The sequence below is a fragment of the Onychomys torridus genome, chromosome 10 (genome assembly GCF_903995425.1).
Source record: "Onychomys torridus chromosome 10, mOncTor1.1, whole genome shotgun sequence".
Classification (NCBI taxonomy): domain Eukaryota; kingdom Metazoa; phylum Chordata; class Mammalia; order Rodentia; family Cricetidae; genus Onychomys; species Onychomys torridus.
Window position 1 is genome coordinate 26887573 of NC_050452.1, and position 17155 is coordinate 26904727.

Sequence of the window (17155 nt, forward strand, 5' to 3'; positions counted from 1 at the left end):
TTCCCTAATAAACTTCTTTCTACCCATGGAGTGGTCTTGTTTGGTGGTTTTGCTGTGTCCACTTACAGATAGATAGAAAGATAGATATCGATCAATCATGGGTGTTTATCATGCTTGCTTCCTATCTGGATTTAAAACAGCAACAATAATAATAATAAGGATTTATAGCACAAGAGGAAAAATGGACATGAGATTAGGGAGACCCCAAGACAAACAAATGATCCCCTTTTATTATTGTTGAGGCTACTATTTCAGATTCACTGGGGTCCTACTCCCTTTTGCAAGAGCTAGAGGTTACTAAGCTTACATCACAAAAACAGGTCATTATTTAGATCCCAGGAAAACAAATAAAAACCCAAAAGCTCTGTCTCTCAAAATGCATGTCGTCTTAACCTTGACTATCCTATAAAGAAGGTTGAGGGGGAAGTTGCATGCTCTCCACCCCAATCTATCCTTAGGATGAGGCTTGGAGGGAACCAGTGTATGTCTCAGAATTAGGGCTTTCTTTGAAATGGCCAATGGATGAGGTTAGAAGGAAAGTAAAATACAACCAATAATGATACCTAGGGTAAATGTGAAAAGTGGCGGGGCTGGAACTTCAGGCATGGATAAGTGCAGCTCAGTCCCACACTGGGAACCAGTCTTGAGGGGTTTAGGTCGCATTGACCAACCTTCAATTGGCAAGGTATTGCCATCTCTGTCTGGATGCTGGTCTGAGAGACTTGCGGAGGATTAGGTGGACTTTCATCTGCTTCTTTCAATCTTGTTTTCACTTTACAGATGGAAGCGAAACCCTCCAAGACTCCTTTAAGTTTACCACTTGCCTCCTGGACAACTAGAACAAGTTAGATTCGCAGACACTTAGAAGAAAGCTTTAGTCCTTTCTAAACCAATGCATGGCCTAAATAACCTCTAGGAAAAATAAAAAGTAGCTCCCAGGGGCAATTCTTAATTATAATGCCATCCTCCAATTAGAACTATTCTGTAAACAAGAAGAAAATTCTCCTAAAATCTTCTATGTCCAAATTTTCTTTTACTTTCAGGACCACCTAGATCTTGCTAAATATTACAGCATGGACCCACAGATTCTAGCCGTAATAAACTTAGGTATGTCTATTCAAGGTTTATTTATTTATTCATTCATTTATTTATTTATTTAGATTAATTAAATTTATTTATCTCTGGAATTTATTTATTTATCTATTTATTTATTTATCTATCTATCTATCTTTGGTTTTTCGAGACAGGGTTTCTCTGTAGCTTTGGAGCCTGTCCTGGACTAGCTCTGTAGACCAGACTGGCCTCAAACTCACAGAGATCCACCTGCCTCTGCCTCCCGAGTGCTGGGATCACAGGCATGTGCTGCCACCACCACCACCTGGCTATTTTTTTAAAGATTTATTTATTTATCACATATACAGTGTTCTGCCTGCATGTGTCCTTGCAAGCCAGAAGAAAGCACCAGATCTCATTACAGATGGTTGTGAGTCACCATGTGGTTGCTGGGAATTGAACTCAGGACCTCTGGAAGACCAGTCAGTGCTCTTGACCTCTGAGCCATCTCTCCAGCCCTCAAGGTTTATTTTAAAGTGCTTAATTTCTGCTCAGGCTTCACCTAAATATTACACATTAGTTAAAAATACTGAACTGAGCCAGGCGATGGTGGCACATGCCTTTAATTTCAGCACTTGGGAGGCAGAGGCAGACAGATTTCTGAGTTTGAGGCCAGCCAGGTCTACAGAGTGAGTTCCAGGTCAGCCAGGGCTACACACAGAGAAACCCTGTCCCCCAAAATAAAACAAAACAAAACAAAATCAAATCTCTGGGTGTTCAATAACCACATTTGGAAGCAAACACTAATGTGGGCAGAGGAACTAAAAGGGAGAATATTTTCCCCCTTGTCCTCCAAGGTCAACGAAGTCCCAGGAAACAGTGGCACATCTCTCAATATATCCTGTACTGTAACTGGAAAATCACTCCTCTTGTTGAGGGAGGGGTGGACTCTGACCAGTGCCAAGCCTGCAAAGAGGAGGGTCAACAAAGAGGAAAAAATTCCTCCACATTTTCAAAGGAAACAATGGTCAAGCCAGTCCTTTGACTTACCCTCACACAGAGGGATTAACCCACAAAGAAAGACGAGAAGCAAAGACCCCTCCCAAGCCCAAGTAACCCTCAAGGACCAATCTTCAACTGGCCTTGAGACAGACAGACAGACAGATAGATAATTAGTTTTGGCCATCTACATGGTCTTCAACACCCAGTAGAAAAGTATAGACAAGTTTAAGATGATCAGTATGTTTAACAGTTCTCAGATGCTATGCTGAATTATATGAAATGTTAATTTGAACATCGATTTCTCATTAGTGATTCTCTTCCTGATAATAATATCTGTTTCTGGAGGAGCACTTCTCACAGCTATAATATGATATCTTTTGTCCTAAGCAAATCTTATTCCCTCTCAGCCAAGTGGCACTCAGGAGGCAGAGGCAGGCAGATCTCTCTGAGTTCAAGGCCAGCCTGATCCACAAATCAAGTTCCAGGATGGACAGAGCTGTTACACAAAAAAACAATGTCTTGATAACAAAAAACAAAAGATAGGGTCTCAGTGCAATCTAGACAGGCCTTGATCTCCCTGATCCCCCGCCTCCACCTCCCAGGTGCTGGGACTGCAGATGTGTACCAATCATGTCACTTGCCAAATACAGGTTTTGGGAATTAGTCAAGATATCAAAATGGGTGGGCAGTGGTGGTACAAGCCTTTAATCCCAGCACTCAGAAGGCAAAGACCCTTCAGTTCAAGGCCAGCTTAGTCTACAGAGTGAGTTCCAGGTTAGCCAGGGCTCTACAGAGAAACCCTGTTTCAAAACAACAACAAAACAAAAAACAAAACAAAACAAAACAAAAGATATCAAAACTGTGAATGTGAAACATTGCTGGATAACCCTATTAAAAAAGACATTTCTCGGGTTGGGGATTTAGCTCAGTGGTAGAGCACTTGCCTAGCAAGTGCAAGGCCCTGGGTTCGATGCTCAGCTTAAAAAAAAAAAAAAAAAAAAAGATATTTCTCTTTTAAAATGTCAATTACATGCTGCTGTCTCGGTGTGCTTTCAACAAATGGAACCCAGATTTTACTCAGGTTTGGCCCATATTGCCCCCCAAAGGACATTACAGCTGGCACATGGGCAGAAGCCTTGCTTGCTGGTAAGGCACTGCCAGTAGGTCTTCTACAGGATTCCGGTAAGAAGGTTCTGGTGGGTAGTGCCAGCTACACAATTACACCTCACCTCATTAAACAAGACTTGTGTTAATTATGATGTCAAGGAACTTTCCTCGCTGACTTTGTCTTTTAATGTTTCACATGAGGTTATAGTAGAAGAAACTCAACAGTTGACTTCTAAACTTAAGTTGCTGAAAGGCTCCTTCAACTCTTTAAGGAGACAAATGGCTTTCTCCACAGTGTAGCTTCTGGTGACGGTGGTGGCAGAGAGATCGAGTCTGCCGAGGATTGTGAGGGTGGCTTGCCTGTTCTCTTCCTACGGGCCAAAGTGCCCGAGCTGTTCTAACTGCTCTCAGCAGGCATTACAGTACTACAGAAAGTGTGACTGTTTATGTATAGAGGCCGCCTCACTCATAGGACAAGCTCCACAGATACACATCATCACCAAGCTGCTGTCTTGTGCTCTGAACCTTTGCCATTGGCTACGCAACAGCCCTCAGGTCAACCCTCCTCTGAGGCACTGCTTCCTCATTGCCAACTCTTTGTTGGCTTGAAGCAGAAGAGACTTAAAGAGCCCCGCCCCTGAGAAGAGACCCAGCTTTTCGGCTTCCCCGGTTCCCTCTCTGCTTTGCAGAGGGTCTTTTCCTGTGTGCCTGCTGCATGCCTGCGACTCCTCACCCCCAGTGAACCTATTTCTCCACCTGTTGCTGATTCTGTCTACGGTGCTTGGGATTTCTCTGCTGCTACCTGTTTAGCTCGAAATTCTTCCTTTTAATTCTTTAACTGGCAGAGAAAATCAACGTGAGCCAGACCTGTAGACAGTCGTGGGCACTGGGAACTGAATGAAATAGGACTACATGTTCATTGCTGAGGCTCTCCCTGCGTGTTCCAGCATGAAGTTACTAATTAGTAACAGCCCCAAGTGCTCCCATTAACGAGCATGGTTGTAGCAGGCTTTCTGTTGTTCTCATCAACCAGCTCATTTTACTCCCAGGATGGATACTGGGCCACTAGAAACAGCATTCAGTATGTAAACAAAAGGAAATGTGGGTAATAAAGACAACACAACCAGACCACCAAGTTCTTACTCCACAGTGCTGGGGTTAGGGAGGTGCCACTCCATAGGACTTTCTACTCATGAGTCTCAACTGGAACAGACTCTATGAGGAACAATTTGGCCCAAATACTAAAGTGCAAAATACATAAATGTTTTATAGAGTCTCAATATATAGCTCAAGCTTTCAAACCTATTATCGTCCTGTCTCAAGCTACCGAAGGCTGGCATTATACTAGGTATGCACCATCATGCTTAGCTTACAGACACCTTCTGGCTCAGGAATTCTGCCTCTACACAGTTACCCTGAAAACGGCAAACGTTTCACTGTAGTACTGTCTATGGCAGACAAAGCGAGAAACAAATACCCAACAATGAATGCCGTCATACAGCACAGTACTACTCAGACAATGAACAGTGTTGAGGCTCCAGCAAGGACTACACGCCAGTCAACATGACTTACAGGAGTGCTTCAAAGGTATTTAATTCTAACAACCCTATGTTTGTCCAACTTTCAGTTAACTTCCGGTTGAGTAAACAGATGTTCAGTTGCTCCTTACCTGTGCTGAAGGTTTCAACAGGCAGCTTCTGTAAGGACCCCAGGAAATGGTGCATGGCATTATATTCGTAGTGGCCAGGGCTACAACCAAGAAAAACAAATCATTGCAAATAAAATTTCTGATTCTATTTAGAAACAGAATTGGTTTGCTTGACCTATTTATTTTTCGTTGAAGAAAATGTTGAATGTTCTGATATCTGATACTTAGAGTGACCCCACAAAAACCACACTGTCCACCTGATGCGGAAATGCACTACAGATGACCCAATAAACAGCATGTGCTGCCCACTAAAAGCCCACAAACGGAAAGCCTCTAAGACACATCACAAAACAAACAAACAAATAAAATTGACAAATTGGTTGACAACTTAAATTTTTCTGAAATTATTTTTAACTCTGTGTGTGTGTGTGTGTGTGTGTGTGAGTATGTCCACGTATGTCCACATGAGTATAGGTGCCTGTGGAGGCCAGGGGAAGGTGTCAGATCCAACTGCAGATCGAGTTAGATGGATGGGAGTGGCCCAACTGGGAATTGAACTTGGGTCATCTCTGAGAGCAGCACGTACACACTTTTAACTAAACAGTGGAGTCATCTCTCCCAGCCCTACTGAGTGGCAATTCAGCCTGCAGCCAAGGTTTTGGCCTTAAGCTTCCTATATAACTGAGGATAACCCTGAACTCCTTGTCCTTCTGCATCTACTTCCTGAGTGCTGGGATCACAGGTGTGGGTAGCCAAGCACAATTTAGAAATCCTACAATATTGTATCAATGTGAGCTTCATGGCTTTAACCACAAGTAATGAAAGAAACATCCCCATAGGAGAAGCTGAAACAGTTACATTATAGAGTCTGCCAGGCTCTATACTGCAGACACCAGGATCCATACAGTAAAAGAGAATACCAACCACATGGAGTTTGCAGAATCTGAGTAAGGGTATCTTGGATTCTAGTCACTATTTTTTTTAATAACTTTTCTAAGTTTGAAACCACTATATACAATGAAAGGTTTTTTCATCATTAATCGTGAGATCATAACACACAGGGAAACAAGGTCTCAAAGCCTAATTTTTCTGCAGGCGATTCTGCACACAAAGGAAGAGCTGCACACAGATCTGCATATGCTGAGCCCTGCTCCTTGAACCTACCTACTTGTCAGAGGCTGAAAATTTAATGCTTTAAATATTTATACTGGGGCTGGAGAGATGGTTCAGAGGTTAAGAGCACTGGCTGTTCTTCCAAAGGTCCTGAGTAACCACATGGTGGCTCACAACCATCTGTAATGAGATCTGGTGCCCTCTTCTGGCCTGCAGTCATACATGCTATATACATAATAAATAAATAAATCTTTAAATATTTATACTGATGCTGGGCAGTGGTGGTGCACACTTTTAATCCCAGCACTCAGGAGGCAGAGGCAGGCAGATCTCTGTGAGTTCGAGGCCAGATTGGTCTACAGAGTGACTTCCAGGACAGGCTCCAAATGCTACACAGAGAAACCCTGTCTTGAAAACCAATATATATATACTGAAGAACGGGGAGGGGTGGCCACCGACATACCACACTAAGCTAGTCTCACTAGCTCTACCAGTTTAGAATGTTTTCTTTCTTTCTCCCCTCCTTTTCCCCCACTGAATTGCTGTGGTTTGTTTGTTTGTTTGTTTTCAGTTTTTCCAGACAGGGTTTCTCTGTATAGCCCTCACTGTCTTGGAACTAGCTTTGTAGATCAGGCTGGCCCGGAACTCAGAGATCTACCTACCTCTACCTCCCAAGTGCTTGGGGCCAAAGGGGTGCATGACCACCACCAGGCTTTGGATTGTTTTGAGACAAGGTCTCACCATGCAGCTCAGGCTGGCCTGTCTCTGCTCACAGTGCTGGGATTATGTTTGTGTACTACCACGGTGGCTCTGGTGTACAATGTTTTCATTGTCTTTTGGGCTACTGTGCCTGAAGAGCTGTAGTGACAGAGTGAGCAAAGGACTGAGAAACATGGACCTACTCTTTCTGAGTGGCGTGATCTAAGAAATGCCACTTCTCTGGGGGAAATCAAACATGTCCCAGTGGTGAAAAGTGATCATACTGATTTTAAGCAGAGCATTGACTTCTAGTTAGGAACTAGACTTCCCTCATCAAAGATCAAACTTTCAATTCTCTGAATTTCAATTCAGATGATCCCCTAGTGTCTGAGATGTTTTGTTTGTTTTGGGCCTCCTTGGGCACCAGGTACTTATGTGATACACATGCCAACATGCAATCACTCACATGCACACTTTTTTTTTTCTTTTAGGCAGGGTCTCCCTGACTAGCCTAGAACTCACTGTTTAGACTACGCTCGTCTTGAACTTGTACAGATCCTCTGGCCTCTGCCTCCTGGGTTGTGGGATTAAAGGCATGTATCATACCCAACTTCATTTTCTAAAATATTTATCTGAAATCTAGATAAAGAAACTACATCCTTGACAGTAAATGTTTCTTTCTTCTTTGGAGAACATTATATTAAAGTGGTAACTTTCACTACTATAAACATCTAAATTGATATTTTTTTGTGAAGAAAAGAAATGCATTTATAACTTTTGGATGTATTATTTACCTTATGGTTATTTAGTCGTTAAATGCTATAAACATAATCCCGTTTCAGTACTTCGATTTTCTTCTTAAAAAACTTGACTTGAAAACACCCTCCCCACATGGTGCTGATGTGGCTAACCGATGGACCTGGCTTCTCCTCTATGTGAGGGGTGGAGTCTCAGCCTGTGGGCAGCTGTTAACAAAACTGAGCACTACACCATCTGAGAACACCTGCTCTCACTATACAACAGTAAGCCTAAATAAAGCCCTGCTTTTCAAGCAGAATTAGAACAATGACCATTCCAACTGACTAAAGGGCAAAGTATGCTGAGAGACTGATGCAGGAGGATTGAGAAAGTTCAGGACTAGTCTGGCTCATAGCAAGAGAATGTCTCAAAACACAAAAACAAAACAAAACAAGAAGGGAGGGTCTAGACATCGCTCTGCTGCTCCCCCTCACTCGACGCTTTGGGGAGGGCAGGGATGACACAATCATCCACAGTTGTTTGCCCACCATCTCTGGATACAGTGTTGAGGCGGTCTGTTTATGCACCTACCTTCCCCCAGAATGTCCCCTTCCTGTCAGCGTGTCGCTCATGACATAAATACCATAATTCCTGCAGTTCACATAGAAACTGTGCCCCACATCTCTCCAGTTCCCACCTCACTTTTCCTCTCTTTCATCACATCCTTTTTTATTTATTTGTTTTTTGAGACAGGTTTCTCGGTGTAGCTTTGGTGCCTGTCCTTCACTGTCAATCATGTCCTCACATTTTTGTTCCTATGCCGTTGCCCTCGGTCAGCACCCTCCACGCCTCCAATGTCACTGAATACACACCAGGTCTCTTCTTGGCCTGTCTCCCTGAATCTCACTCCTGACTTCTGGGGTCTGGAGTGCTCCTAACTTCCTGAGACTTTGTCAGTCTTCTCTTTTTAAAAAATAATTTATTTAACTTTTATGTACACTGGTGTGAGGGTGTCAGATCCCCTGGAACTGAAGTTACGGACAGGTGTGAGTTGCCGTGTGGGTGCTGGGACTTGAACTCAGGACCTCTGGAAGGGCAGCTAGTGCTCTTAACCGCTGAGCCATCTCTCCAATCTCTCGTCAGTCTTTTTTGCAGATTCTCTTTTGCTTTCTAACTTGGATATGTGGCCATGCCCAGGTACAGACCCTTTTCTCCTACCCATTCTCTCCCTGGAACTGCTTCCAGGCACATGGCTTTAAAGAGCCACTCACTACTTCTTAGTGTTCAACTGCGCCTCCAGAAACCTTGAGGTCTAGATTCACAACCAGCTCCCCACAACCCCTACACTCTGGACTCATCTAAAACTGAATTTGTTCTACACGGATTTCCTGACCCAGAGTAGCACCCTTTCAACTGGCTCCTCCCCTAGAGTTTTCTACCTGTGCCACAGCAGGCCAGATACTTAGAAATCTGTTTCTTCTTCTAGACACCTGCTAGCCTATCTTTCCCAGCCTCCTCTGTAGCAACGTGGGAAGGGTAGCAGGTACAAGTGATGCACCTGCCCCCACCTCTCTAGTGTAAACATTACCACATAAAACTGGGCTGGTTGCACCTCCAGGTTTTCTGAACATTTCTGTCCGAGCAATGAGAGGTACTCAAAGGACTTTACAAGAAAAATCAGAAACTGTTCCCGGCTTTGCCCACCAACAAGGAAAGGGGACTCTCCTCCACCTAAGTTGTAGAGGTAAAAACCAAAAAGCGGGGGGAGTGGGAGGGGAGAGGGGAGGTTGCAGAAGAGGAGGATGTTGGTGCTCTGCTCTCACTCTGCCTTATTCCTTTGAGACAGGATCTCTCACTAAACTTGAAGTGAGGCTGGCAGCCAGCAAGCCCCAATACTTCTTCCTGTCTCTGCTCTCGCCTCAGCACTGGGGTTCCAGGCCTGGGCGGTCATGTCAATCTTGTGGAGTGTTAGGAATCTGAACTGGCATCCTCACGATTGAGCACGTGGTGGTCTGAGTGGGAATGGCCCCACAGCCTCATGGATTTGCATGCTTAGTCCCCAGTTGAACCATTAGGGAAGAGTAGGAGGTGTGGCCTCGTTGGAGTACGTGTGTGTCTCTACTGGAGGTGTCACTGAGGATGGGTTTTGAGATTTCAAAAGCCCATGACAGATGTCTCTGTCTGTCTGTCTGTCTCTCTCTCTGCCAGCTGCCTAAGGATTAGGATGTAAAGCTCTCAGCTGCTGTCCAGCACCATGCCTTTCTCCTCCTAGTCATGATGGTAACAGACTAATTGAAGCTGTAGGCAAGTCCCCAAGTGAATGACCCTTCTCTAAATGTTGCATTGGTCGCAATAGAACAGTGCCCGAGACGGACAGTAAGCACTTGTCTTACTCACTGTGAGCTATCACCTCACCCCCACAATTCCTCAAAAACGGATCTCTTATGTAGCCCTGGCTGTCCTAGAACTTGCTGTGTAGATCAGGCTGCCTTCAAACTCACTAAGATCTGCCTGCCTCCACCTCCCAAGTTCTGGGATTAAAGGCCTAGCTTTTAAATTTTTTAAAAAAGATTTTGATGTTACATGTATGGATGCTTTGCCTGTATGTTTGTGCCTGGTACACTCAGAGTCTAGAAGAGGATATTGGATTCCCTGGAACTAGTTACAGGTGATTGTGAGCTGCTGTGCTCAGAATTGAAGAGCAGTCAGTGCTCTTCACCATCAAGCCATCTCTCCAGCATCTAGGGCAATTTCTTAATGAATGATCGATGAGGGAGGGCCCAGTCCTTTGTGGGTGGGGCCACCCCTAGGCTGGTGGTCCTGGGCTCTATAAGAATGTAAACTGAGTAAGCCATGAGGAGCAAGCCAGTAAGCAGCACTCCTCCATGAACTCTGCATCAGCTCCTGCCTCTGGGTTCCTGCCCTCACTGCTTTTGAGGATTAAGTGTTATATGGAAGCATAAGCTGAATAAACCCTTTCCTCCCCAAGTTGCTTTGGTCATGGTGTTAGAAACCCCAAGACAAGTTGGTGCCAGCAGAGTGGGATATTGTCGTTGACAGACCTGACCATCTTTTGGGGACAATTATAGAAGCACTTTAGAACTTTGGGCTTTAAAAAAGGGAGAGAAAAAAAGCCATTAAGTGTTGAGAGCTCAGTGAGGTGTTCTGTAGGAGCTTTGGAGATGGAATCTTGAGCAGTGCAGATGCTATGAGGCTTGGCTTGTGGGTCTCAGAGGGAAGTTTGAAGACTCTATCAGGGCCATTTGCTATTTTGAATTAAGATCCTGTCATTCTGGTCAGCCGTGATTAACAAGAGGCCAGCACCACTGAAGTGAAGCCTTTGCATTACTGGGACAGTTGATGCTGGTTATCTAGAGCTAAGAAATTTGTGGTGATTAGAAGAGACCAGCATCATTGAGGTGAAGTCTCTGGAAAGAGTTTCCTCAGGATCAGCACAGAGAAGCTGTGTTCCAGAAGCAGCCAAGGTTGTACCTCCTGTGGGCAGCTGAACTTGGTAGTGTAAGAGTCACCCAGATGGTACTGGTATTGAAGGCACGAAGGGGTCATGGAGAGTAGCTGAGGCTTGGCACTGTGTATCAGGGCTGGGGTCCCTGAAGGGAGCCCAGGAGAGGCTCTTGGTGAGATGCCAATATCATGGGATGACCACCAAGAACAGCAGCAGCAGTGGAGTGGAACCATCTGGAGACTAGAAGACAAGCTGTGTGTGCTGCAGAGGACGGGGCTGGAGAAGTGACCCAGGCCCCTTGGAGGAGCCCAGAAGATCACGAGTGAATCCCAGACATTGGACACTGAGTTATTTACACTGTTGGAATTGAATTTTGCTTTATTCAGACTGTGACTGTGCCCTGACTCTTCCCTCTTGAAGTAAGAAAGTATTTAACTTATTTTTATGCAAGCCCACAGTTAAGACTAAACTTTTAGCTGGGCAGTAGTGGTGCTCGCCTTTAATCCCAGCACTTTTGAGGTAGAGGCAGGTGGATTTCTGTGAGTTCGAGGCCAGCCTGGTCTACAGAGTTAGTTCTAGGAAGGCCAAGGCTACACAAATAAACCTTGTCTTGAAAACAAAACAAAACAAAACAAAGGATCAGACTGCAGCCAAGCTTATAGGGCATTTTCTTAGGTATTGTGATCCACATGGCAGCAGAACAGACAGAAAATGCCAGAGACCAGAGATAGAGCAAACAGAGTAGCTAGAAAATGAGTGAGGAGGGGAAACAGGCCTGAGATGGGAGCAAGACAGAGGGGCTGGTCTTGTTTGTTTTGAAAAGACCATTGTGTCTGTCTGTGGCAAACAGGAAATAGAGGGCCACGAGTCAAACAGTAAGACTGGTATTGAAGGCATTCTTGTGGGAGATTGGGTGGCTTGGATAGTGACAGACTATGAGAAATGGTCAGACTAGGAAGTCTTTTGAAGGTAAGAGTTTTTGTACCTCATCAAAGGACTGAATATAGATGGTTCAAAAGAAAGGACCTGGGTTTGAGTCCTAATATCCACATGGTAGTTCAAAACCACCTGTCTCACTGTAGTTCCAAGGGATTCAATGCCCTCTTCTGGCTTCCATGGACACCAGGCACATGGTGCAGACATAAATGCCCGAAAAAACACCATAAACATTAAATAAATGTTTTGAAAAGGTGGGGGCTGGAGAGATGGCTCAGAGGTTAAGAGCACTGCTTGCTCTTCCAAAGGTCCTGAGTTCAATTCCCAGCAACCACATGGTGGCTCACAACCATCTGTAATGAGATCTGGTGCCTTCCTCTGGCCTGCAGGGATATGTGCACTGTATACATAATAAATAAACAAATTTGAAAAAGGAAAAAAAAAAAAAAAAGATTAAGGCCCAGATAGAACAGATAAGCTTAATCAGGTGTCTCTTCTACAGAAAGAACTAAGGTTATGAATCTTCAAGCAGGCTATTAAAGCCAGTTGTGGATGGACACACACACACACACACACACACACACACACACACACACACACACACGTAATCCCAGCACTTGAAGGCTCAGGCTAGAGGACCAGCTTGGGGAAGAGAATGAGATCCTTTCACAAAATCAAAATAAAATGAGATTAAGCACTTGGCTTTGGGTCAAATCCTGTGCAATCAATTCCCTCACCTGTAAATCAGAGCCCATCTCATTAGCACTAAGCCCACCATGTGTGACATCAAAAACACCTTTTAAGATTTATTTATTGTTTATGTCCATGAGTTTTCTGCCTGAATGTATGTGCATGTACGACCTGCATGGGTGGTTCCTGACCAGCTCAAAAGTAGGGACTGGATTCCCTGGCACTGGAGTTACAGACGGCGAGCTATCATCTGGGAACTGAGCGTGGGTCCTCTGTAAGAGCAACCAGTGGTTTTGGTTTTGGTTTTGGTTTTGTTTTGTCTGTCTGTCTGTCTGTCTCTCTCTCTCTCTCTCTCTCTCTTTCTTTGACCAGGCTGGTCTTGAACTCAGAGATCCACCTGCTTCTGCCTCTCAAGTGCTGGGATTAAAGGTGTGCGCCCCCACGCCCGGCGGCCAGTGTTCTTAAACAGTGAGGCAACTCTCTATCTAGCCTAAGACATCTTAAGAAAAACAATCAATTATTACAAAAAAAGATATTCAATTATTACCAACTATATCAACTTCCAGTTACCAATGTCCACCCTGGTTAGTCTACTTCTGAGAGAGCAAGACAAACTCCATTTTAAAGAAAACTTCATTTCTAGCAATACTAAGATAAAAGCCGAACCAAGTTCCAGAAACATAAACACCCAGTTAAGACTCCAGTCAAGGCAACCCCCCTCCCCAGGGTGGGCAGGCTGCTGGCCAAGAAATAGCTAAAACAAAGGTTTAATCCATCAACGTCTCCAATAGTACTGGAGAGTCTCCAAATGTATTTTGTCTTCTGTAGTTCTTCTCTTGGCTAAACGTTCCTGTTAACTGAAGTGTGACCCTGAAAGGCAAAGGCTTGTTTGTACCCTCTAGCTTGCTGTTTTTCCCTTTAAAAACCCTTCACTCTGAGAGCTCAGGGACGTCCTCCTTCACCTGACCAGCCAGTGTGTTGGACGAAGACCGAGCCCGGCTTGCTTACTTTAATAAACCCCTTTGTACTTGCATAGGATATTGGCTCTGTGGTGGTCTTGCTTGGGGGTCTTGAGACATGGGCACAACACTTCCAGCTGTAAATGTTTTTATATTGTTTTTTTGCTCGTATGCCACATGTGTACAGTGCCCACAAAGGAGAGGAGGGAGCATTAGATCCCTTGGAACTGGAGTTACCACGTAGGTGCTGGGAACCCAATCCAGGTCCTCTATGAGAACAATAAGTGCTCCTAAGGGCTGAGCCATCTCTCCAGTCCAAAAAGAAAACTTTTTTTTTCTTTTTTTCCAGAGCTGAGGACCGAACCCAGGGCTTTGCGCTTGCTAGGCAAGCGCTCTATCATTGAGCTAAATCTCCAACCCCAAGAAATCTTTTTAAAAAGTTTTTTTTCTTTAGTTTTATTTCCACAAAAGTTTAAAGGCAGTCCAGGTGGGCAACACACTTTGCTTAGAGACAGGTGTTTGCACATCTTTAATTTTTAAAGAAGACTGCCAAGATCCTGTATGTGTGTGTGTGTGTGTGTGTGTGTGTGTGTGTGTGTGTGTGTGTGTGTGTGTGTGTGTGTGTGTGTGTTGCCTGTGTGAATATCTGTGCACTATGTGCATGCAGTGGTTTTTGATGCCCTGGAATTGGAGTTATAGATGGTTGTGAGTCACTATGTAGGTGTTATGAATGTAACCCTGGTCTTCTGGAAGAACAGCAGGTGCTCTTAATCACTGAACAACCTCTCCAGGCCCATAGCATGTTTTTAGTATCACCATGGGTGCTAAACCTTTAACTATAGTCCTCACTTCTCTCTCCTATTTTCAAAAGCTAGGAGAGTTCTAAACCTCAAGTCATAGGTCTCTTGAAAGCTTTACCCATTCTACCTGGTATTAGAATATTCAGTAAGTACTCATTACTCCTTTCTGTTAAACTGTCTAGACTTGCCTGAACTTATAGCCTGGAGGGCTCATAAAAACTACAGCTGTCAGAGCTCTAAGCAATACCTCCTTCTCAATCTGAAACTGGCAGAAGATTGGTACATACCTGTTCATCTCTATCTTTACTAAACATTCCAGCCAAACCAACTTTTTGGCAGGCTGGGGAAGTAATGTTTAAGACAGTCTCATAAAACCCAGGCTAGCCTGTAATGTAGCTAAAGATAGCCTTGAATTTCTGATTTTCCTGCCTCTACTTCTCAAGTATTTGGATTATGAGTGTTAGCCACCAAGCCAGCACCAGCCTTGTGTGTGTGTGTGTGTGTGTGTGTGTGTGTGTGTGTGTGTGTGAGAGAGAGAGAGAGAGGGGGGGGGGGGGAGACGGGTGGTGGTGACGCACGCCTTTAGTCCCAGCACTTGGGAGGCAGAGCAGGTGCCAGGTGGATCACTGTGAGTTCAAGGCCAGCCTGGTCTACAGAGTGAGATCCAGGACAGGCACCAAAACTACACAGAGAAACCCTGTCTCAAAAGAGAGAGAGAGAGAGAGAGAGAGAGAGAACAAGTTCACACCATGAACTTATGTGGGGCTCAAAGGACAACTTCTGGGAGTTGGTTCTTGATTGCACCTTGTTGAGGCAGAGTTCTGTTGCAATAACCCCTGAGTGCCTAGAGTTCTCCTGCCTCCACCTCTTGCTGGGATATAGATGGGTGCCACTTGATTCAGCTTTTCACAAGGCTTCTAAGGACCAAACGTGAGTCAGCTAGTGCTTTTACCAGATGAGTCATCTCCCTACTGACTCTCATCAAATACGTTAGAAAACACATATGACACTAAATCATAACCCATGTTGCTCTCCTATTATCACACATCACTCATTCACTGAAAAACTTTGGGGCTGGAGAGATGGCTCAGCAGTTAGAACTGGAGGATAGCTCAGCGATTAAGAACACTAGTTGCTCTTCCAGAGGACCTGGGATCAATTCCCAGCACCCAGTGGCAGCTCACAACGACCTGTAACTATAGTTCCTGTGGATTTAATGTCTTCTTCTGACTTCCATGAGCACCAGGCACACACATGGGTACACAGGCATATGCGCTGGCGAACATGCATACACATACATTTTTTTTTTTTTTTTTAATTGAGCAATGTTGGGGCTGTAGAGATGGCTTGGCAGACAGGAGGACCAGAGTTCGGTTCCCAGCACAAGGTGGCTCACAACCTATATCCCCATGTTAATTCCAGGACATTCTTGAGGGCCCTATAAGACACCTGTAATCACAGATATGCCAATCTGGGCTGGCTATAAAGTGAGTGACTCAGCCAAGTAGAGAACTATCTTTCTTCTCCTCCCTGAGTTAAGAACTCGCCCCTCTTCTTTCCTTCCACCCCCTAAAAGGCATACATAGCTGGCTCATGCCTGTAATCCTGGCATTTGGGAAGCACTTGAGAGTCTGAAACAGGAAGACTGCTGCGATTTCGAGGCCAGCCTGGTTTCCATAACGAAACTTTGTCTCAAACAGACGAAAAAATAAATGGCATTTATAAGATCCCTCAGGTCTCTTCCACCTGTAGCAGCCTAGGAACTTAAGGAACACAGACAGATAAGGACCGCATTTCCACAGCAGACTTTTCAGATAACCACATCCAATCCTTTCGCCTCAAAGCTTTAGAGTCCAAGTGAAAGTCGCTTGGCAGTGGTGTGCAGTGGTGTGCTCTTCCAGATCACACCATCCTGCCAGGGACGCAAACACTCAAGACAGGGCATTCAGCTCTGCTTCCACTCTAGGGACCATCCGTTTTGTTGTCCCAGGGCACTTCCACCCTAGCTGGAAAGGACAAGCCAGAGCCTTCAGGCCACACCCAAACTCATTTCACAGTCCACGCGGTGGCTGCAGCGCCAGCGCTCGAGCCAAGGTAAAGGTGGCTCCGTGTCATTCCTGTGAGACCTACTCGCGGCGAGCCCGCGACGATAAATGGCTCCTCTCCCCAGAGTCTGGCCTGGCCCAGACTGGCCCCCGCCCCAGCAGCCTCCCGCCAGGCCGTACCTGCTCCGCCACGGCATGACTCCAGGTAGCGAGCGCACATACGTGCGTCCCCCTGGCGCCGCCATCTCACCTCCTCCTAGGCAGACACGCCCCCTTCCGCCCTCGTACGCACGCCTGTGTGGTCGTCGGACCAATCAGGAACGCGAAGGGCTGGCCCCAGAAGTCTCTGCGTTCTGCGCCTGGTGGCTGCGCCCCTGGCGCATGTGTTGGCATGCGCATGAAGCTGTGGGTTATATCGCTCCTGCACCCAAAAAATCTGAGCCACCCTGTGCTCCGTGTGTGCATGCCACCTGTAATCGGGCGCCCGCGGAGGCCAGAAGAAGGCGTTGAATCTCCTGGAGCCGGGCGTCCTTCCGTTCTCACCTCACTGCTGTGCTTGCTGCCTGGGGCTCCAGAGGGCGAGGGGCTTGTAGACGTGCAGAAAGCAGTCAAACAAGGCTCCTGGTGTGAGTGATGGTGCTTGCTTCTGTTCTTTTCAGTTGTGAGGGGGAAACGAGTTTTCAGTGGTGCCTGACACTTTTCTAGGCGCTGACTTGGAGTCCCGCAGCCAGCCCTGGGACATTATTCCCATTTTTAAAGAGGTCAGCAAGGTTAAGCAATTGCTCAAGGGCATATTAATAGGCAAAGGGCTCATAAGTTGTATGATAGAAAACCCAGTATTTCTGCATCAACGATGTCGAAAACCATTTTTTTTTTCCTTTTTAAAGCCTTAGAAAAAT

The 17155-nt window shown here is 45.4% G+C and overlaps 1 protein-coding gene across 1 annotated transcript in view; it reads right to left on the bottom strand.

The window, feature by feature from the left end:
• Nucleotides 1–16523, bottom strand: part of Pisd (phosphatidylserine decarboxylase) — a 44145-nt gene extending 27622 nt beyond the window's left edge. Inside the window, exons 1-2 of the mRNA XM_036200286.1 lie at nt 16437–16523; nt 4832–4911 (exon numbers count right to left, since the gene is read on the bottom strand). Coding sequence (XP_036056179.1) covers nt 4832–4911; nt 16437–16501 — 145 coding nt within the window. The 5' untranslated portion in view covers nt 16502–16523. The remainder of the gene's footprint in view (nt 1–4831; nt 4912–16436) is intronic.
• Nucleotides 16524–17155: the final 632 nt, after the last annotated feature.